The sequence below is a fragment of the Scleropages formosus genome, chromosome 1 (assembly GCF_900964775.1).
Source record: "Scleropages formosus chromosome 1, fSclFor1.1, whole genome shotgun sequence".
Classification (NCBI taxonomy): Eukaryota; Metazoa; Chordata; class Actinopteri; order Osteoglossiformes; family Osteoglossidae; genus Scleropages; species Scleropages formosus.
The window spans coordinates 35,653,512-35,673,371 of NC_041806.1; the positions used below are offsets into that span (position 1 = coordinate 35,653,512).

Below are 19,860 nucleotides of genomic sequence, written 5' to 3' on the forward strand. Positions count from 1 at the left end.
AAATTAACACCCAAGTGCTTTTAATGCTATTAATCAGTGGACCATAAATAGCCTCTTCAAAACCAAGGGCAGAAATGTATCTTTCACAAAGCCATAAAACTAGAAAAGTGTACACAAATAGACACGAGAACATTTTTGTAACCAAGTGCAGACTAATACATAGCCCACCACCAATCCAAAATTAATGCAATTTGTCATTTTATGGTCATTTCAGGCCTTATTTTTTGGCAGATGGTATACCTAATGTTTTTACTTTGCTGTGAAATTGAGCATGCGCAAGGCTGCTCTGTGTATATTTCCATACGTAAAGCTACATGAATGCATGAAAGAATGTGTTTACTTAGTCAGGTACAAACGCACTGAGTTCAAGCAGCATCCATCTTTTCTTCTCAAATCTTGTGATATTAGCAGAGGTGGAGCGACTTCTCCACAAGCGGGATCAATAATCAGCCTGTCAGTTTTTTGCTGGAGATGGCTCGTGAAGATAGGCTGCAGAAAATAACATCCATCTACAGAGGGGACAGTGACTTGGGGGTTTTTCTTGACAGATGACAGAGGAACACAGCGCAGGATATTGAATGCTCACGATTAATGTGGATGTTTTGCTTGTAGCGGGGAAAAAGCTCAAAGCAAAATCCGTTTTTTTCTGCGCAATTATCAAATTAGAAATCAGCGTCCTCAGCAATACATACTTTATGGGCCTATTTAAAATACTGCTTTTAGGAAACTTCCATTGACTCTCAGAGCATAAAATGTGTAAAATTAATCTGGAAACAATTAAATGCATTAAAGCAGCTATGCACCCTGAAAATGTTTATGTGACACTGAACACACAGTAAGAGTGTGCATCCAACAGGGCATCAAAATGATTTAATCCATATTTCAGTCTCTTAACATCCCTTCTGGAAAAAAAAAACCAGAATCACATTGCACTCTTTGAAAATTAATTAAATATTGTAGCTGTTGTTTTCAGATATTTTCAAAGTATTACATTCAGTGGATGAGTTAGTGAGAGCAGCAGCAGATGGCAAAAAGAGTTTAGGCGACGAGAAGTGTCTGTCTCACTGACTTATGAGGTTACGTTTTAGATGGCTTTGTGCGTTTCGAGCAGCACCTCTCTGCACAGTGACAGGCGAAGGGAGGACATGAATACAGTATGAGAGCAGGGCCTCGGAGTTTACCTTGGCAGTGGGTGTGCTGGATCCAGATCCCAGGCGTTTGCAGGCCAGCTCATTGCTGGTGGTGGTCACGGCGACTGTAGCCGGGGTGGGGAGCAGCGAAGGGATGACGGGAAGAGGGAGGAGCCCGGGTCGGTTGTTACTGCTGGGAGGCCCACCAGTCCCACCGCAGCTGTTTGTTGTGTTGCAGTTGTTGCCGAGGCCGTTGTTGAGACCCACACAGCGATCCCTTCTGTCCCACGCACCTCGGTAGTCTCTCTCGAACCGGTTGTGATGTCGAGACATATCCGAAGAACTGTCTCTTTCTCAAAGCGAACTCGGGTCAGCCTGAGAAAAGGGTCGAGGAGAAAAGGTGAAAATCAGCATGCGTACACTCGTAGTACGTTAACTGGGGCTGTCAACATGCACATAATTCACAGCCATTCTGGCCAACGCAAATTAAGCGCAATAATGTTAAAAACTATAATGATTCTTACCCATTTTGTGGCATTCCCGTTTTACAGCTTCTGAATGTGATGGGCATTGAGCAAGCAACAGTGTTAAATGTGTTCCAATTTTTCTTTGGAATGTTACATAGAAATTTAATTTGTGTACTCTTTTTATTGCCTTTTTAAAACAAGGAAGACCATTAGAGACAGAGAGGACTGTACAAACGGAGGGAGAACTCTTCCTAAGTGAGAGTGCCATTTCTAATATGCATTTAATATGTTTTTCTGTGCTATGGACTATTTACAGAAGACCAGTGAGACATCCTAAATGAAAGATTGCTACATGAACACAAATGTGCATTTATTATTATAAATTAAATCTGAGTTAGGAGTCTTGATATGAACCTCTGCTGCATTTAATGATAAGTGACAGCGTTTATAAGATTCCCTTCTTCACATTCAAATGCAGTGCAGCATTCTGGACCAGCGTAACAAAGGGATGCCCTCAAAGGGGACAGCACAAAAGAGCAGTGTTGACACTGTGATCTCAAAAGCAAATGCCTTCGCAGAAGGAGAAGAACTTTGCTGTTGTCAGGGAGTTTAGGGCGCTGTGAAGTGGCCCAAATGAACGCAGCTCTCCACAGTCGATGCTTCTAAAAATATCTGTATGAAAATCTACGGCGAATGAACAAACGAACCATTTTGCAAACTCTAAGCAAGACAAGTACTTACAAATAGTATTCTTGAATAATTCATGCACCGCATTATGGGGGTAAAAAAAAAAAAAAAAACATGTACCTAAAGTTTTAAGATTCTGCAAATGGTTGTCCCCTGCACCCAACACGGAAAGTGCATTACAGGAAATTCTACAAGAAATAAACACTCCAATACTGATTATCCACAAAATGTTTTCCCCAGGGATACTACACATTTTTATTCACAGTGAAGAAGCTGAAGACGATGAATGCCACTACAACTGCAGATGCACTCCAACATCTTTAAATGTGAGGGACTGCAGGAAAAACTACAACCTGATGGTTGAAGAGGCCTCCTGACACAGACGCAAACTCATAATTGGTGCTCCCGTGTGTGTGTGTGTGCGCAATCTACATCGATTTGGAGTGGAACACTGGAGGGAACCAGTCTCCAGGTGAAGTGCCAGCAACGTGATTAAAGTAACAGAAGAAGCCCCTCTCCGACATGGCCGGGGTATCGGCCAGTCAGCGCTCACACCTCACAGCAGCAGCTGCCACCCTCGGAGGAGGCGTGTTAGCAAATACGTTGGGGGATTACACAGACAGATGCACAGAAAGACAAAGACAAACAGATGGACAAGGAGGGAGAGACCGCTTCGCACAACAAATCTATAGCTGGTGCCTTTTCTGAGGGTGAGAGACAGAGAAGGGTGGTAATATGTGTCCCTTCCCCCCCCAACTGCTGTATTTCACCAAGTTGTCACATTCAAGCTTTGTCAACACTTTCTGCCAACATGCATTGCAATATATTTTCACTGGCGGAGCTGAACAAAAAAAAAAAAAGGCACTGAAAAGAAAACTAAAAAGTCACTGCAAACGTAACAAAATCAACTGGAAGTTTCTTGAACTCGACTTCATAAGGCTACGTGTTGGAATTTCTGCAACCAAAGCTGCAAAAAGCTCAGCCAGCAGGCCTGGATCACCTGAAGACGGGTGGTGTGGCACACAGCGACATTACACTACACGGCAGCCAACGAGACTGCGGTGTGTTGAAAGATCGCCCATTATTCACATTGCTGCAGCTCATGCGCAGTACAGTAAAGGACATGCCAAATCTTCCGAATTCCTCTGAAATGCCTCTACAAAATTTGCCTCTGCTTCCTACTTGATATTGCAAAGTAAAGAGCTGCTAATCAAAGGGGCCGGGGATGTCAATATGGACATCACCATAATAGATGCCGAAGCAAAAACAACAATAAGTTTCATTACTTTAAACTCACTCATACGCTTCAGTTCAACTACAGTTACACTGCAAATTTAAAAGAACGCACCTGCTGTGGTCTTTATACAAATGGCACGGTAATATAAAGAACAAAGGACACAAAGAGGTAAAACTAGAAAGTAATATTAGCTACCTAAATATTTAAACAGTGCAATTAACTGGGCACACTAGTTTAATAATCTGAAGTTGCATTCCATGAACACAATACTGTTTTCTGCCAATTGTTTTTTTGTCTCCTGAAGAAATATGCTATATCTTTATAGTGCTTCTTATACAACAGATTCATGCTTCCACCATTAAAAAACATCTTACAAATTATGAACCACATTTACCTGCCACTTTTCTCCAAAGCAACTCATAGTTTTATGGTTACAAATGACTTACCCTTTTATACAGCTGGATAATCTTGAATGGAGCAACTTAGGGTAAGTACCTTGCTCAAGGATACTGCAGATAGAGGTTGGGCTTGAACCTACTACCTTTGGATCCAAAGGAAGCAACTCTAACCACTATGCTACCAGCTGTCTCTAAAAAACAGGTAGTCCCCGACTTATGATGGGGTTACGTTCCATGAAACCCATCTTAAGATGAAAAAATCGTAAGTCAAAAATGCATTTAATACACCTAATACACATCTCTGTGAGACAGACTGGGACGTGCAGACTGCTGCCGCTGTACAGCATCGCAAGAGAGTATCGCACCACATATCGCTTGCCCAGAAAAAGTCAACATTCAAAATTTGAAGTTCGATTTCTACTGAATATCTATTGTCAGCTCACCATTGTAAAGTTGAACCATCTTAAGTCAAGGAGCATCTGTATAACTAATATATAATGCATACTGAAATCCAACAGAAAATCTCTTAAAAATGTTGTTTCTCTATGCATGTCTGTGATTACAACTACTATTAACAGATGCCACTGATATTTCACTGGAACTCTACAGTATCAGTGTCTTCGAGGAATTACTCAAATGCCTTAATTTGGGAGATCTGGGAATTATCATCAGACAGTAACCACATGGGTACAAATATACTTGTTTGTTACTTATATATATGAAAACAAAGGAACAAATTTGTATGAAAATCTTGTAGGGCCCACAGGCATTTACACAAATTAAATAATGTAAATAAATTGTAGATAAAAAGAAATACATTAATGCACTGGGGAGGACAGCGATGTTGATCAACTCTGTAGCTCTGAAATCCTCCATCAGTCATACAGTATGTCTGAAAGTGCGAGACAGGGGGTGTGAAATTTATTTTTAAACTCCATTCTAAAGGCCAGCAAAGGAAGAAATAATTGATGCATCAAAAGGCATGTGATGCACTAGAGTTAACAAGTACATTTATTTAGGACAAAATTGGAAATGCAGGTCTCTTCTGGCTCTGAGTTATTACAGAATAGGAAGCGCATCAAAAAAGAAATGGTTAAAGCAAAAAAAAAAAAACCAAAATAAACAGAATGGCAAAGTCGGGAACTGTGTGGATGCTAAAGAAGGTGATTTTGTTTTTCTGGATTGAATTTGTGTCTCAGTCATATACACAATCTGATTTAATCTGAGCACTTTGTGGGAATTAACTTTTATTCCAGTTCAAAGTAGCTATAAAGCTTTTGTGGGTATTAATGCGACATGAAATGCTTAAAACATATCCAGAAGAGATAGTTCCTGTTCTTCCATTTGCCAAAACTCCAGTTAGCAAGAACCTGCTGTTTATTTCGCTGACACTTTTTCCCCAAAACAACTTACAATGTGAATCTCTTTACAATTATTTATCAATTTACACAGCTAGGTAATTCTACTACAGTAATTTAGGGTAAGTACCTTGCGCAAGGGTACTACAACTGGAGGTGAAAGTCAAACCTCCAACCTCTGGGTCTAAAGGTAGCCGCGCTAACCATTATGCTACCAGCTGTCCCGTTTATACATTATATTATAATATTTAATTATTTAGCCAATGCTTTCCTCTAAGTGACTTACAGCATTAAGCTACTTAAAATTATTTATCCATTTATATGGAAGGGCAATTTCAACTGTGGCAATCTGGGGTAAGTAACTTGCTCAAGGTTACTAAAGTAAGGAGAAATAATTTGTACACGAGTCTTTTGAGTGCATAATGGCAACTCTAACCACTATGCAACCACTGCCCCCCCCCCAAAAAAAATAAAGAAAAATAAATTAAACAAAATGCTGGAAGAAAATTGAAAATAATAAACCAATCTTAGATACAACCAAAATCAAACCAAAAACAAATGTGGGTTTTTTTTAATCTGAAAAGATATCAACATAGTATAGAAGACCAGAAAAATGACATTTCATCTCATTTAATTTGATTAAGCAGTAGCCAATACATGAAGGTTCAACACATGCAGAGGACCTACCAATGCAAGATATAACAGGTGTATATTGAAGGAACACTGATGAATGGTAATGTATTTAAACATTCCATCAAAATGAACATCTAAACAAAGCAAAAGTGAATGATTAAGTTTAGGTATGCAAAATTGATTCCATCAACCTAAAGCCTGATCCATCAAAACTAAATCATCAGAATGTCACTGATCACAAAAGACTTCATCACTTCAGTACAACTCACAGCTGAATGCAAGCCATTGGGGTTGGGAGTCTATTTGCAAACAGACTCATGGTTCCGTTTTAAAGATTTTCCCTCCTGTATTTTAATGGAATTTCATATTCACATTTAAATTACAGTGCACAGAACGCTTGGCTGATCGTGTTTCCGAGATATGGGTTACAGAAAAAAAACCTGGCTGGGTTGAGAGAAGCTCTGTCCCACTTGGCCCTTGTTCAACAGTCTCTTCATAAAAGCCACCCATCACATTTATATACAAAAGCAAGTTTTGAAAGCAATAAACTTCCATATACCACAGCCGTTTTCCTTTCACTAGTCTCTTCAGACAAAACAGCAGCTCTGTTCATATACTTTGCAGGTCATTTACTGTCCTGGACTGAAAGTATTCACAAAATCTTCCAGAGTAAGCTTACACTTTCCTTCGCGATCCAGGCATTGACAAAGGTAGCCAGCCATAACAATTTTATTGTTTGAAATTAATATCAAGGAAAAACATCTCTCTCCCCCTTCCTCTACTGTGAGCCAAAATGCTGAGCATTTGGTTCTACGGCCTCTGGTAAAGTCTGTCAGAATCACCTCTACCGAAGGCTATACTTTTCCAACAGTTAATATGAAAAATAAACACACAACGGTGTGTAAACCAGAACCATCTTGAAATACTCTAGCAGAACAAATCTCTTGCAGAGATATATTTCCTTAGCCACAACAAAGGCACAAGATCCTCCAGTTAAGGACACGATCAATATATTACATTAAGGCACATATTCCGGAAAAATCTCAACCAGCATTTGAGGTGGAGGTTGTGGTAGAGTTAATGCAGCCTAACACATTTCTATTTTTAAAGTGGTATAGATTGGAGCACATAATTGGATGCTGAGGTGTAAACACGGGCCTGTCACAATAAATAGTTCATCACTAGAAGTTGTTCACAGTTTAGGTTACTTCCATGTTCCATTAATCATCTTACAGTATTAGTTTGAACACTTACTTGGCAGCAATTCACAGGATAACGCTTCTCATAAAAGCCCACCTGGCATGACTGGAATCATACAAAGTCAGCAAGCCCACCATGCCATTCAACCCCCTACCACCTCCTACAAAGGAGTCAGGGCAGCGCAAAACCCCGCTGCTCATAACGGTGACACACTCACATTCATGGTTAAATATCTATCGCTATAATACGACTGCTTTCATTTAAATATAGCAGAGAATAGAAGGTGCAGCTTGCCAAAAAGATTTTGCCAAATGGGGGAGTGTAGAAAAGAATATCCATTGAAATGTAAAGAGAGGAAGAGGTGGAGGGAATGGTAGAACTGAAAGGAGGAGTCCTAGCTAGCGTCACAAAGCGAGAAAAAAGTGTGCGTGGGGAGGGGGATTGTGGGTAAAGACAGGCCCTGTCGAAACGGGGGACTCTACTTTGAATACCCTGGACAGAACACGCCGGCTCTCGCACATTACAATCAAGTGGTTCCAGGGACATTGTTGGATTTTTAGCCGGTAATGGAAATTTAACCCATTGGCCATGAAATCCATGAATGTTTCATAAAAACGAATGCAAATCGCACAGTGCAGTGGCATAAACCAGTGTGATGAAGTTCTGGGTCAACTGGTAACGCAGTCCGTTAGCTGGACAGTAGAAATAAAGAAACAGTAGTAAGCAGAATTTACTGTGAATTTTTAGAGTATGTTTATTTAACTGCGGAAAATCACATGCAAAATTATTGTCAAACAGAGTCATTTCTATTATTAATAAGGCCCTCAGCAGAGTGGAATGGGATATTGTGAGAACGTGGGAGGGAATGCAGAAAATGACTCTGATCATTTCATACAAGCTGCTGTAGTATGAATTGTGTAATAGGTCTGATGCCTTCGGTGCGGTGCATCCATCTGTGAGCGGCATGAGAGGCAGCGATGTGGCTCTTAGGCAGCACTGGCAGAGGCAGGAGGAGGACCATCCTGATGAAACTGGCAGGCGTTACAGCCCATGCCCGTCCAGAGAAGCTCAAACTGTCCGGTCTTATGTGCACCCAATGTATCAGAGTGGCAGTGACCTGTCCTTGTCAGAGAAGAACTGTATTATTAGACTGGTGAGAAAATCCCATTACTGAGGTAAAAACTGTTTTTCTGTCTTTGCCCTACATCGATTTGCTGGAGATTGAGGTGGGGGAGGGGGTTAGGGTGAGGAAGACATTTTCACACACGACACATTTTCTAAGGCATCAAAAGCCTGCATGCAGCATAAAGAACATGAGAGTGGTTCTTTTAGCTAGTTTTCGTTTATACTCCAAGAAGCGGTGATGGTGTCCTTATTGCTCCTCAGAGAACTCACGATGTCCCATGTTTTCAATTTGTTATCAGGACCATTTTCTAGGGTTCTCCTGAAACGACTCCATCTGTGCGCTTTACATTCTTCGGTGCATGTCATACATAAGGCTCCACAATAAAAAGGGTTCAGATAGACTGACAACCTTTCATTTGCTATTTACAGGTGAAATATTCCTCCCAGTGAAGGTAAAAAAGGTTAATATTTCATATAATTATATGAAACTACATATATATATATATTATATATATATAATATTGATTTTATTATTATATTAATAATATTAAAGCTATATATACACAGCAGACATGTACGAATGTGCTTCTTTCTCCACAGCAGAGTTAAAGGAAGAACTTTTGCTTTAAGTTCATTTAAAGGAAAAACTGAGATTACTTATCCCACAGAGTAACTGACTTCTGGCGTTTACAATGAAACCAAATCTTTGCATCAACATACTATGCAGTCACCAAATTATTGTGGAAAAACTAAATATGTATTACTTATTTATTATTACTCTTCATTTATAACAGTATATCGCACATGAACTACAGAAAATGGAACACAAAGGTAAAAATAATGAAAATCCTAGTTATTTCCCACTTAATTACAAAAAGTTATATTTTTATAAGCTCGTAAATTTTAGTCCATTAAAACTTCTGAGGTAGTACAGTACAGCCAATAAAAAGCAAAAGCATGAGTAGGTAAGTTCAATTCATCATAAATTGCGAAACTGTTAAAAAGCTAGCTACCTTTAGACCAAGCAGCTAGATTTACACTAAATGTCAGTACTGTTGGAGAAAAATGGATGGTCATTTCAACTGACCTGATCCACAATAGCAGCTTCTTTTGGAAAAGTAAAAATCAAGTCCAGAGATCCCAATTAAGAAGGAGGGGTTTACTTGCCAAATCAGGACAAAGATTTTATAATTAGTGTACTTATTAAATGTGAATTGGTGACTCTCACTTCCAAAAAAAAAATGTTATTTGTGTTAAAGCTGCAAAATATTTTTAAAAATCAAAAATGCTAAAAAAAAAAAAAAAAAAAAAAACAAAGGTATTATTATTGAGGCAAACAGTTGCACCTACTTCAAATATTTCTGATCTTGGTTATCTTACCAAAGCCAGCAGAGAGCATAAAGGTTCACAGTTGTCACTATGCAATCTGAAGATTGCTGGTTTAAATTCCACTCTTGGATGATCAAGGTACTCACACTATACATTATATCTTATAAACAAATTATTTTTAATTTATCCATGTATTTGGGAAGTTTTCTGCTGCTTGAATGTGGCAGACCAAAAATGGACTAGGTTCACAAAGATGAGCAATGTGTCAAAGTGCTATTTTTCCACCAGCAAAACCACCACAGAATTCTTGAGGAAGATGTTCCTACTTTTCACCAGTTCAACAGCTTCCAGTAAACATCACTGGTTATTGAAAATATATGAAAATAAGAAAATGAAAAAAGAGAATAAGCCAAGTGAGGTCGGGTTTTCAATGTGTTTTCCCTTATATCTTAAAACAATGCAATTAGCATTCCAGTACCGTACGTACCATGGTGGAGTATTGTCCTTTGCCTTCATGAAAACAGAGAGAATGTGATCAGCAGAAACAACAATGGAACGAGATTTTAACAAGTCGGCAGAGCAGAGAGAAGGATAAACTTTACTGACATGCTCAGCACAGTGCAGCAGCAATGGTAAAAACTGGGCATCTTTATGAACACTAGTGTATAAATAACGCCAACAGCTGAATTACATACAATTCAACTGATATATTCAGAAGAGTGATTTGAAGAAAAGCAGCAAGTCTGTTAAGGATTGTATCCCTATACACAGTTAACTAATGTCACACCCTCCACCTCAGCGCAATGAGGCGCACGTGCAGCACACCTGGGGACGAACATATAAAAGGAAAGGGCGGAACGCGCACGTTTGCGAAACCTTGTTCAGCCTTGCTACTCACTCGCGCTTCTTGTTATCGATCTCCTGACCTCCCTCATTCCCAGTTCCCGCTCCTCATCCTGCTCCTTGCCCCGCTCCGCGTCCACGACTTCCTGGTTTACCACGACTCCTCGCCCGTCTACTGGATTACGACTCTTGGATTCTCACGTCGGATTTCGCTCGCACCGGTGACCTTTTGCCTGTTTCACGACCATGTCTTTTGGATTGCCCCATCAGAAAGCTTCCTGTGCTCCGCACTTGGGTCCGACGCATCCGCTCCGGGGGAACACCGTGACAACTAAATACAGTGGATTTCCTTTCTGTATTTTTTCTTTGACATAAAAGATTACAGGTCCTATTACTATGAACTTTAAGCACCAGTTATGTCCCTGAAAATCCTTTGATAATATTGTAAAACAAATCAAGCAAGTTTACTGAAATTGTATAGAGACCTTTGCAATACAACAAATCATGTCAGAGTGCAAGTCACGCAATAATGTCAAAAATGATTTGCATTATTAGTTCACATGTAAGGTATTTCATTATTTTACTAATAAAGCCATCAAAATCTATATTACCATTTGACATACAATTTAAAGTTAACCATAAATTTAAGGCTTAAACAATGATAAATTCAGACAAGAAACATTTTTTTCTACAAGACATGGTACAAATAAGTAAAGTCAGAAAGAAAAAGATAAGACAGACATGGAAAGAGATCCAACAGCAAGTCTCTGAGCTAGTTTATCACGACATTTAAATCCAATTTCATTATAAAATACTGAAAAGAGCTTCTTTATGGTCCGTTTGGCTACAAACTAGATGCATCAAGTGTGAGGTAATGCTTTCTTTTCTCAACAGCAGTGTGTGAGCTTATTTCTCGTGTTGCCAGTTCGACTGAGTGCGGTTCAGAACTCTCCACTAGTGACTACTGTCAACATCCAAGCCCAGACCTCCCCAAATCCAGACCCTCCCCACACAGACTGCCATTTCAGCACTGGTCTCCTCCATCATAAACAATCTAGAACTTCATAAGTTATTGCTGTCATTATTATTATTATTATTACTACTACCAATACTACTATTTGAAGTATGTAGGGTGATATGCATAACTTGCATATAAATGAACAGACAATGTATAAACTAGGGTGGGGGTATGGTGGTGCAGTTGGTTTGGCCTGTTCCTGTTCTCTGGTGGGTCTGGGGTTCGAGTTCCGCTTGGGGTGCCTTGCAGCGGACTGGCTTTCCATCCTGGATGCGTCCCCTCCCGGCCCTGCGCTGTGTTTCCAGGTTAGGCTCCGGTTTGCAGCAGCCCCACTTGGGACAAGCGGTTTCAGTCAATGTGTGTGTGTAAACTAGAGTGCTTAAATTATAGAGTTGCTTATCAGTGTTGAAAGGCATGACCAACTTTTCATCTGGGCACAATAGAGATCAGGCTGTATTATAGCAGAATGCACTTTTTTCTTTCCCCTTTTCAGTTTCTTCCAAAGTGTACTTTATAACTATTCGTGCTGAAAAGCAGAAAAGCCTGCTCTTACATACAATTAATACTTAGTGCTTGTCTGCCAGTATAAAGGTGGTTATAAATCACAGCTGAATGTAAGGAGGAGGTAACAGTGTGCTGAGAGTTCAACGAAAGGGACAAATCCGGGCACAAAGAACATGCTCCATCAGAGCATTGTGCAGAAGGGCAGTAAATGTAGGTGTATATCAATACCAGTACTTGGCCAACTACTGCTTTTTCTGCTTGAGCACACAGCAGAAGAACATGTTTAAAGAGAGGTTTATTCAGTATGCAAAGTTCTATGGATCTAGATCTCCATAAGTTAACACAAATCCACAAAACTGAGGAGATAAACGTGCTCCAATTTGGAAAAATAAGGTGAAATATCAAGACATATGCATATTTAGCACAGCACTGCAGCTGTCAACATGAAAAAGTAGGAGACATATAACACTACATAAATGTAATATAATTACATAAAAACATGCGCACATATGCGTGCATGTTAAGCATTGATACACATACTGAATACACAGCATCCTATGTGTAATGTTTCCTTCTGTGGCCAGCATCACTGTGGACAGTTTCAAAGCACAAGCTATATTTACATCATGCAGAGCATATATGTGAGGAAAAAATTTCTGGATCTTCCGAGAACATCTGCAGATTTTTTTCTTTGATGTACAGTATGTATACGCTACATGAGTATAAACATGAAAATTTTATCTTATCTTCTTCAGGTGTTTGTGAGTGCAAAACCCATTAGCTATCCATTTCACACAAGTTTTGGGATGCTTTCTGGTCATTCTGCCTTGCAGGATGGACCACATCAATTTATAGGAGCTGAAAGTACTCCATGTAGGTTGCTGTACGGGTAACTGTGGGGGTACAGCCTGCTGTGGTCTGTGCCTCATCTTTCAAAGCAATGCTTTATTTTCAGAATTGGAAAATGGGCAATAACCTAGCAGATAAGTTCTTTTCCATTTGTACTGCCAGTGGTACACAATGAACTTTTTTTTTACATTTTTTCTATGCTGCACAGACTAACAAAGGTGAGTGCAATTTAACAGACCCCACAGTAGAAGCAGTTAAACTATATGGACATGAAGAAAAAAACAGCAAAAGATATCAAGCAACATACAGCACAATAATATAGACCTTTGACATAAAAAGCCCCACAAAGCTGGAGACTTACAAAGCCACTCCTATAATCTCCCATGCAAGAAATCTTAATAAGGAAGGCAAGAGTTATTAAAACTTACAACCCATTGCCTTAAAGAGGATTTGACAATAAGGGCTGATGTAATGCATCCCATACTCACTATTCTCAACCATATTCAAATATTTAATTATTAAGCAATAGTTTTTTCCCCCTCTTTCCCTTCAATTTTATCTTACCTTTGTAGTAAACGTTTGACGGCACCCTTCATCTCCACTGAAAACATTAGAAGACATGTGTGTGACTGTGTTTGTGAGCGTGTGTGACTGTCTTGGGGCTGGTGTGCTATCGCAACATCAAGACACTAGCCTTCATCCAACTCTACACACAAGCTCCCTTGCTTCAGCCACTGGAGACCTGGCATGAGCTGAGGACTCAAGATATGATCCCCCCCCTTCACCTACCTTCGCAGTCCTTCTCCTCTCCTCCCCTCCCCTCTCAGTCAGGGAAGAGAAATGTAAAGCTGCATCCATGGCCACTGCCTTCCAAACTGTACCCAAGCTATAGTCACCACTTAGCATACAAATACCCAACTTCTTTTATTCTTTTATTATTTTTAATATTCCTCATTTATGTGACTTACAATGGCCAGAAAGCATCACGAGAGCAAATTCGGTTGCGGGGGAACAAACAGATGGATGTGATGTTTAGGTGAACTTATACAAAGGCAAAGATTCGTAACCTCCTCTAGGTCACAGATTCCTTTAAAAATGCAGTAAAAGCTAAGGACCCCCTCACAGAAAAATGTCCACAGCTAAAAAACACAAAACGATTGCACAAAACAGCATACATTTAGAATCATGTAATGGCAATATCAATTATTTTTTAGCCTTTAATTAGACAGCGTTGTTCAAAGAACTTTACAGGTCCCTAAAACACATCCACAAAGCCCCAAGGGGTCCAAGGAGCACAGGTGAAGAACACCTGTGTTAGACCTGTACAGGTGTTTCTGTATTATTCCGGCTCCAGCACCAGGCTCTTTAAAAGCTCCTGTAACAATTGGCTTCCAACGTGCGGCGACAGAATTTAGGAGTGGCATGAACGTGGCGGAGCACTCGGAAGGCCCTGTAAGCACGTGGTCTGGCCAGAAGGGACCTGGAGCCTCCTGGGAGGCATTTCCGTTCCAGCTGCACTCTAGATGACCCCAGCTTTCACCGCCATCCCATCGCACCCGTGCACAATCTTGGTGTGTTAAAGCTATTATTTCCCCCGGTAGTTAAACATCAGAACATCCCTGCTTACTGCCACGACTCGCACTGTGGTGCCGAGAGTGCGGTGATGCTACAAATGGCCTGATTTCTGTTCAGCTTCGTGTACGATTGCTGCATTCGCTCCTTGTCGCACCAGACTTTTCTCTCTGTTTTTTTTTGGGATGTGGTCATACAGGCATATAAGTGAAGCTCACAACAAGCTTCCTATGCTGTCCATCGCAAATCCCAGCCCTTTTCCCTATACAAACCCCAGTATCTTTCACTGTATTTCAGTTGTTCTTTACAGCGTGCTGAAAAACAGATTACTGCCAGCAATTTAGCCATTCATCAGCAGAGCGGTGCAAAAATCTTCACCGTACAGAAGACTAAACTGCAAGGAACACTATGGAGAATAAAAACACCTCAGCAATTTTTTTTCTGCACGTTTTCTGGAACATTTTTAAGGAAAGAGAAATATCTGAATTTTTACCATTAAAAAAAGGACATGTGACATTAATCAGAAAATATTCCCTTTCATGTTATGCACAATTCCATGTATTACAGAAAACAAGCTCATCAGATTAATATGTGAAGAAACGGTATATCACAACAGGACTCTGCTGCCATGTGATGCATTAAGCTGTGTTGCGAAAGCTTTTTAGAAAAACCCCAACCCCCGGCCATGTAAAACAGAGTACCCAAATTGAAGTATTTATCCTTTTGAAGGTTTCAACAGAATCAGCTCAATTTGTGTAACTGGGCAAAATTTAAGTAGCAAAACTGCATTTCCATAAAACATTCATTTCCTGATTTGAAAAACTCAGCTCATTTGAAGGAGACTGCAAACTGTGTGGAAAAAAAGCTCATTAAAATGCTAAATTATATCATTGTACAACACAATGGAACATTAAAAAAAATTCTGTCCAGGTCAATCGCAATCAAACATTAGTAATTTCACAGGGGGCACTATCCATCAACATAATCTAACTACCATGTAAATGTCTACTTTCATATGTGAGGCAAATTTAATTTTTAACCTTTCACAAATCAATCTGAATTAATTACATAAAATTAAGCAGCTTTAAACAGCTTTTTGCTGAAATGCAAAAAAAGATGGATTGAGGACTAACGGTGGAAGCTGGCAATTTAATATAAGCAGTTTTCAATATATCGTACACCTTTCTGTTTTGGCTTGTCGTTCAAATCACAGATCAGGCAAAAACAAAGAAAGCAGTTGCCACTAGTTATTTGTAGTATAGCATGACTTGGAAGGACTGAAACACGCAGTACGCTCCGAAACCGTTTTGCAAGCATAGCCCGAATGTGAACGGAGATTACACAAGGAGGAAATCAAAGCAGCCAATATGACACCCCCATTTTTCAGTTCACTGAAGTGAAATTATACTGCTTAAGTTCCCCCCCCTACATTCCTTCAACAGCAGAATGCATGCATTTTAGGGTAGTAGGTTCACTCTACAGTAAGTAAAAAATAGAACTGTTTAAATGTAAAAGGGTCCCAACAGTCTGGCGTATTTCATTAAAAAATCATGTCGCAGCATGGATGGTTGCCTTTCTTAACTCGTCACAGGGGTCACACAAAGTACAGTGCATGGCTAGGTTACTAGTCCAGTTTGCTGTCAGAACGCTTCCGAGACACTGGGGTTAACCCTTTCTGCCCAGCGTCAGCACACACATTACACTGAGCGACGAGGGAACGCAAAATGGGCACGAGTGTCATGCTGGAACACCAACACGGCAATGGGAGAGAAGGAAAATTAAATTTTGAGCAATTTAATGTAAAGAGTACAGCAGTAGGGCTTTGTGGCAGCACAGTAGGCAGCTGTGGTGCCTCGAGGCGCCTGGGCTATGCTTTCGGCCTGATCTCTCTGTGCTCACGTGGGTTTCCTCGAGGTGCTTTGGTGTCTTTGCACGCTCCAAACATGTGTGGAGCGAACCGGTGAACCGGTGACTCCAAACTGGCCTTTGTGTGTAAATGTGTGAATGAGCGACTAGGTGTCTTTACCCGTGATGGACTGGAATCTCCATCCAGTGTGTCTCCTGACTCAGGCATGTTGCTTCTGGAATAGGTTCTGGACTACCATGACACTGAATATGACAAGCAGGTGAACTGGGGGAGGGGACGGTACAGCGGTGTGTACATTAACTTGGAAAACACAATTTCAATTTGATAGCTAGAACTTCTACAGAATGTACAACAGAGTTTGGAAAAACTGTACACAAGTGTGCTTCTTTTTCCCTACTTGAGAGAAAAAAGTTCAGCAACATAAAATGCCCTTCTAATTCACTGGTACTGAATTCACATAAAGCCTTTAATAACTATTTGAACTGTAACGGAGCCTCAAGTCTCTCAAGACTCGAACAGAAGAGCTGTCCTCTAGCCTGAGCAGTGAACAAACAGAACTCCTTATCAATCAGAAGGTGCAATTTAAACCCATGCCGCCATTAAATGCAGGGTCTCCCTGGCGTTCTTTTAATGACAATACAGCGGGGAAGGAGAAAGCCCAGCACACTGTGCCAGCCTTTCAAGTCTGGCTCCTCTTTGTTTGCTGAAGAGGTGCTTTGGACAGAACAGAATGTCTTTCATGTAGCCTCAGATATCCGATTCCTTACAAACACGAAGCTGGCAAGAGGTTCGTCGCTCAAGGCAAAAAATCTTATTTTTCTGCCCATGGGGTGGATCGCTGGATGTCTGTCACAGATCTATATACCATTAATTGGATCTGCCTGCTCTGGTGCTGGAAAACATTTCCGTGGTAGCACCTGTCATACTGGGAAATCTATACCTCAGTAAACCTTGGATTGTCTACGGGGAGGCTCATTAATCTAGCACAAAAAAGTAAAAGTTTTTGTCTTGTGGAATCGTAGCTTAACTCCCAAGGAAATTTAAAAAAAAAAAAAAAAAAAAAAAAGAAATGAGATTACAAAAAGTCGCTACAATGGCTGCCTCCAAACCACTAAACAGCAATGCACATACAAGTCAGTCTCTGCAGCTATTTGTTTGTTATCTGTGGGAATAATTTGTCATTTCAAGTCCATATATCATATTTTCTTATGAACTCAGAGTGATGAATTATCTTTCCAGCAGAATAATGACACGTCAAATGGATTAAGATTGGTCATCTCGAACATTACTCAGCCAATGCACACAAAAACATGTGCACATGGTAGAATTAATTATTGGCTATGCTCGCTCGCTCATTATCCATTACTACTTCTCTTAAGATAGAGCTGCGGTGATCCAGAGCCTAGCCAAGAAGCAAAGAGCACTAAGCTAGTCAAGATACACCCTGAACAGGGAACCGGTCCATTTGAGTAGCCACACATGGGCAGGCTCACTCACACATTATACACACTATAGGCATTTCCAGCTAGCACGTCATCAATACAGGCATGTCACCAATTCCCCTGAACCACGTCTTTCGACTCTGGGACTGAACCAGAGAACCTAGAGGAAGCCCATGAGAACATACAGAGAACATTCAAATTCCACTTGGACTGAGCAAGGCACAAAACCTGTGCTTAATCACAAAGTCTAGGCATGGCAAGGAAGTTACCAGGTAAAATTATGAGCAAAACTGCAAAATACATTTTAAAAAAATATTAACAAAAGTAAAAAATTAATTCATGAGCTGTTAAATCATAAAATGTATTACACACTACATGTGCTGTACATTTAATGAAAACATACTGAACATTCTCCAGGTGATGCACAATAATATGAAGCTGGGTAATTGAATTCTTAAATACATTTGAAACTCTTCTGTAATTAACTGCAAATGAACTAAAACTGGATGGGTTCAAGCAGCAACATCTGAGTACCTGGCCTCCACAAATGACATTCAGAGCATACCTCTAGAATGGAACAGAAAACATCAAGTCTGTCCCTTCTCTTCTCTGTATAACAATGGACTGCAGTTTAATACAAAAATTATGAGCTAGCAGAGTTTCAACAGAATCCCCAGTGGCACCTAAGGGGGCAGAGTCATTATCTCCAGCTTTGCGGCGATTCAGCAGCAAAGGCTGCAGAAAACGCAAAAGTGTCAGAAGGTGTCTTAAAGGTGATGTCCACCTGGGAATGAAGAAGCAAGGTATATTTTCACTGAAAGGCAACATGGGGCATAATAAGGACTTTAGCAGTGGACAAACTTTGCAGGGCTGTCAACACCCAGACGAAACATGCTCAGAAGGGAACTATTATGGGACACCACAGCTGGGTTGCTATGCAACCAATGATAAAACCCGTGCCTATTTCTGGGTCCAGTGGTGCAAAAAGCACAGGCACTGGACTGCAGAGACATGCAGGAATGCCAGATGACCCAGTGACCCGCCGTTTGACACCTACTCTTATTAATGAGCCAGAGCGCATCTGGAAGCAACAATAGGATTATTTTCAAATAGTCAAAACAGCAATAAATTCAGGCATTATGGTCCCATAAAACATTTAATTAGGGGTAGTCTCCAATTATCATAAACAAGAGCTGTAGGGAACTAGGCTCAGTTTGATGCAGACAATCTGAGAACAATTTGCTATTAGTTTAACAGAGTGCATTTTTACTACAAATTAAGTAGCAGCACTGTGAGCCGAAAAACACTATACAATTTTATAACAATGTCATAGCATGTCTTTTATACCATTTTTTTCAACTCTGCATTAAAAATTTAATTCAACTACAATTACCCAAAGGGGGTGCGGTGGTGCAGTGGGTTGGACCGCAGTCCTGCTCTCCGGTGGGTCTGGGGTTCGAGTCCCGCTTGGGGTGCCTTGCGATGGACTGGCATCCCGTCCTGGGTGTGTCCCCTCCCCCTCTGGCCTTACGCCCTGAGTTGCCGGGTAAGCTCTGGTTCCCCGCGACCCCCATATGGGACAAGCGGTTCTGGAAATGTGTGTGTGTGCAATTACCCATAGTTGTAGACCCACAAGTATGAAAAGACATTCAAAAAAAACTTTTAAATTAAAGCGTTGCTATTACTTTTCCCCCTAACAATCTATACTTCCATCATGTTCCCGACTACTGAGTGCGCTCACACCTCCCTCGTTATCAAGTGAACACATTTACATTGTAGAGAGGTGAAATACTTATTTAAAGACCAGCAAGGCACTAAGAGATAAACTGAAAGGACTACATTCATTCCCCTCCTTTGTCTGCACGTGACTCATCGAGTTTTGGGCATAGAAGTTCAATATCTACAAAAAAGACTATCTGAAACATCTTCAATTCCCATACTTGATAATAGACAACAAATGAGCAATGTGAGTACAGGCCTTTTTAGCACTGAATGCTGGAAGTGGGAAAAGGCCAGTCCTGTAGTTTTATAACTCTAAAGCATCAGGGAAGCATGAATGTGTATTTATTTTGTTAAAAAAAAAAAAAAAAATCTGTCATTTAACTATATGGAAAACATGTCGTTCGTAACCTTAAAAAATGTCCCTATTCAAAATGAACAATCTTGACGCAGAAAAACAACTATGTGCATAATAACTGGAA

General features: G+C 40.3%; 1 protein-coding gene across 2 annotated transcripts in view; it reads right to left on the reverse strand.

Moving 5' to 3' along the window:
- klhl29 (kelch like family member 29) overlaps positions 1–19,860 on the reverse strand; it is a 149,149-nt gene that overhangs the window by 98,094 nt on the left and 31,195 nt on the right. For both annotated transcript variants that reach the window (XR_003798182.1, XM_029258266.1), the window contains exon 3: positions 1,182–1,505. Coding sequence is in view for 1 of the 2 variants with exons in the window: in XM_029258266.1 (XP_029114099.1) it covers positions 1,182–1,463 (282 nt within the window). In the remaining variant the exon portion in view is untranslated. The remainder of the gene's footprint in view (positions 1–1,181; positions 1,506–19,860) is intronic.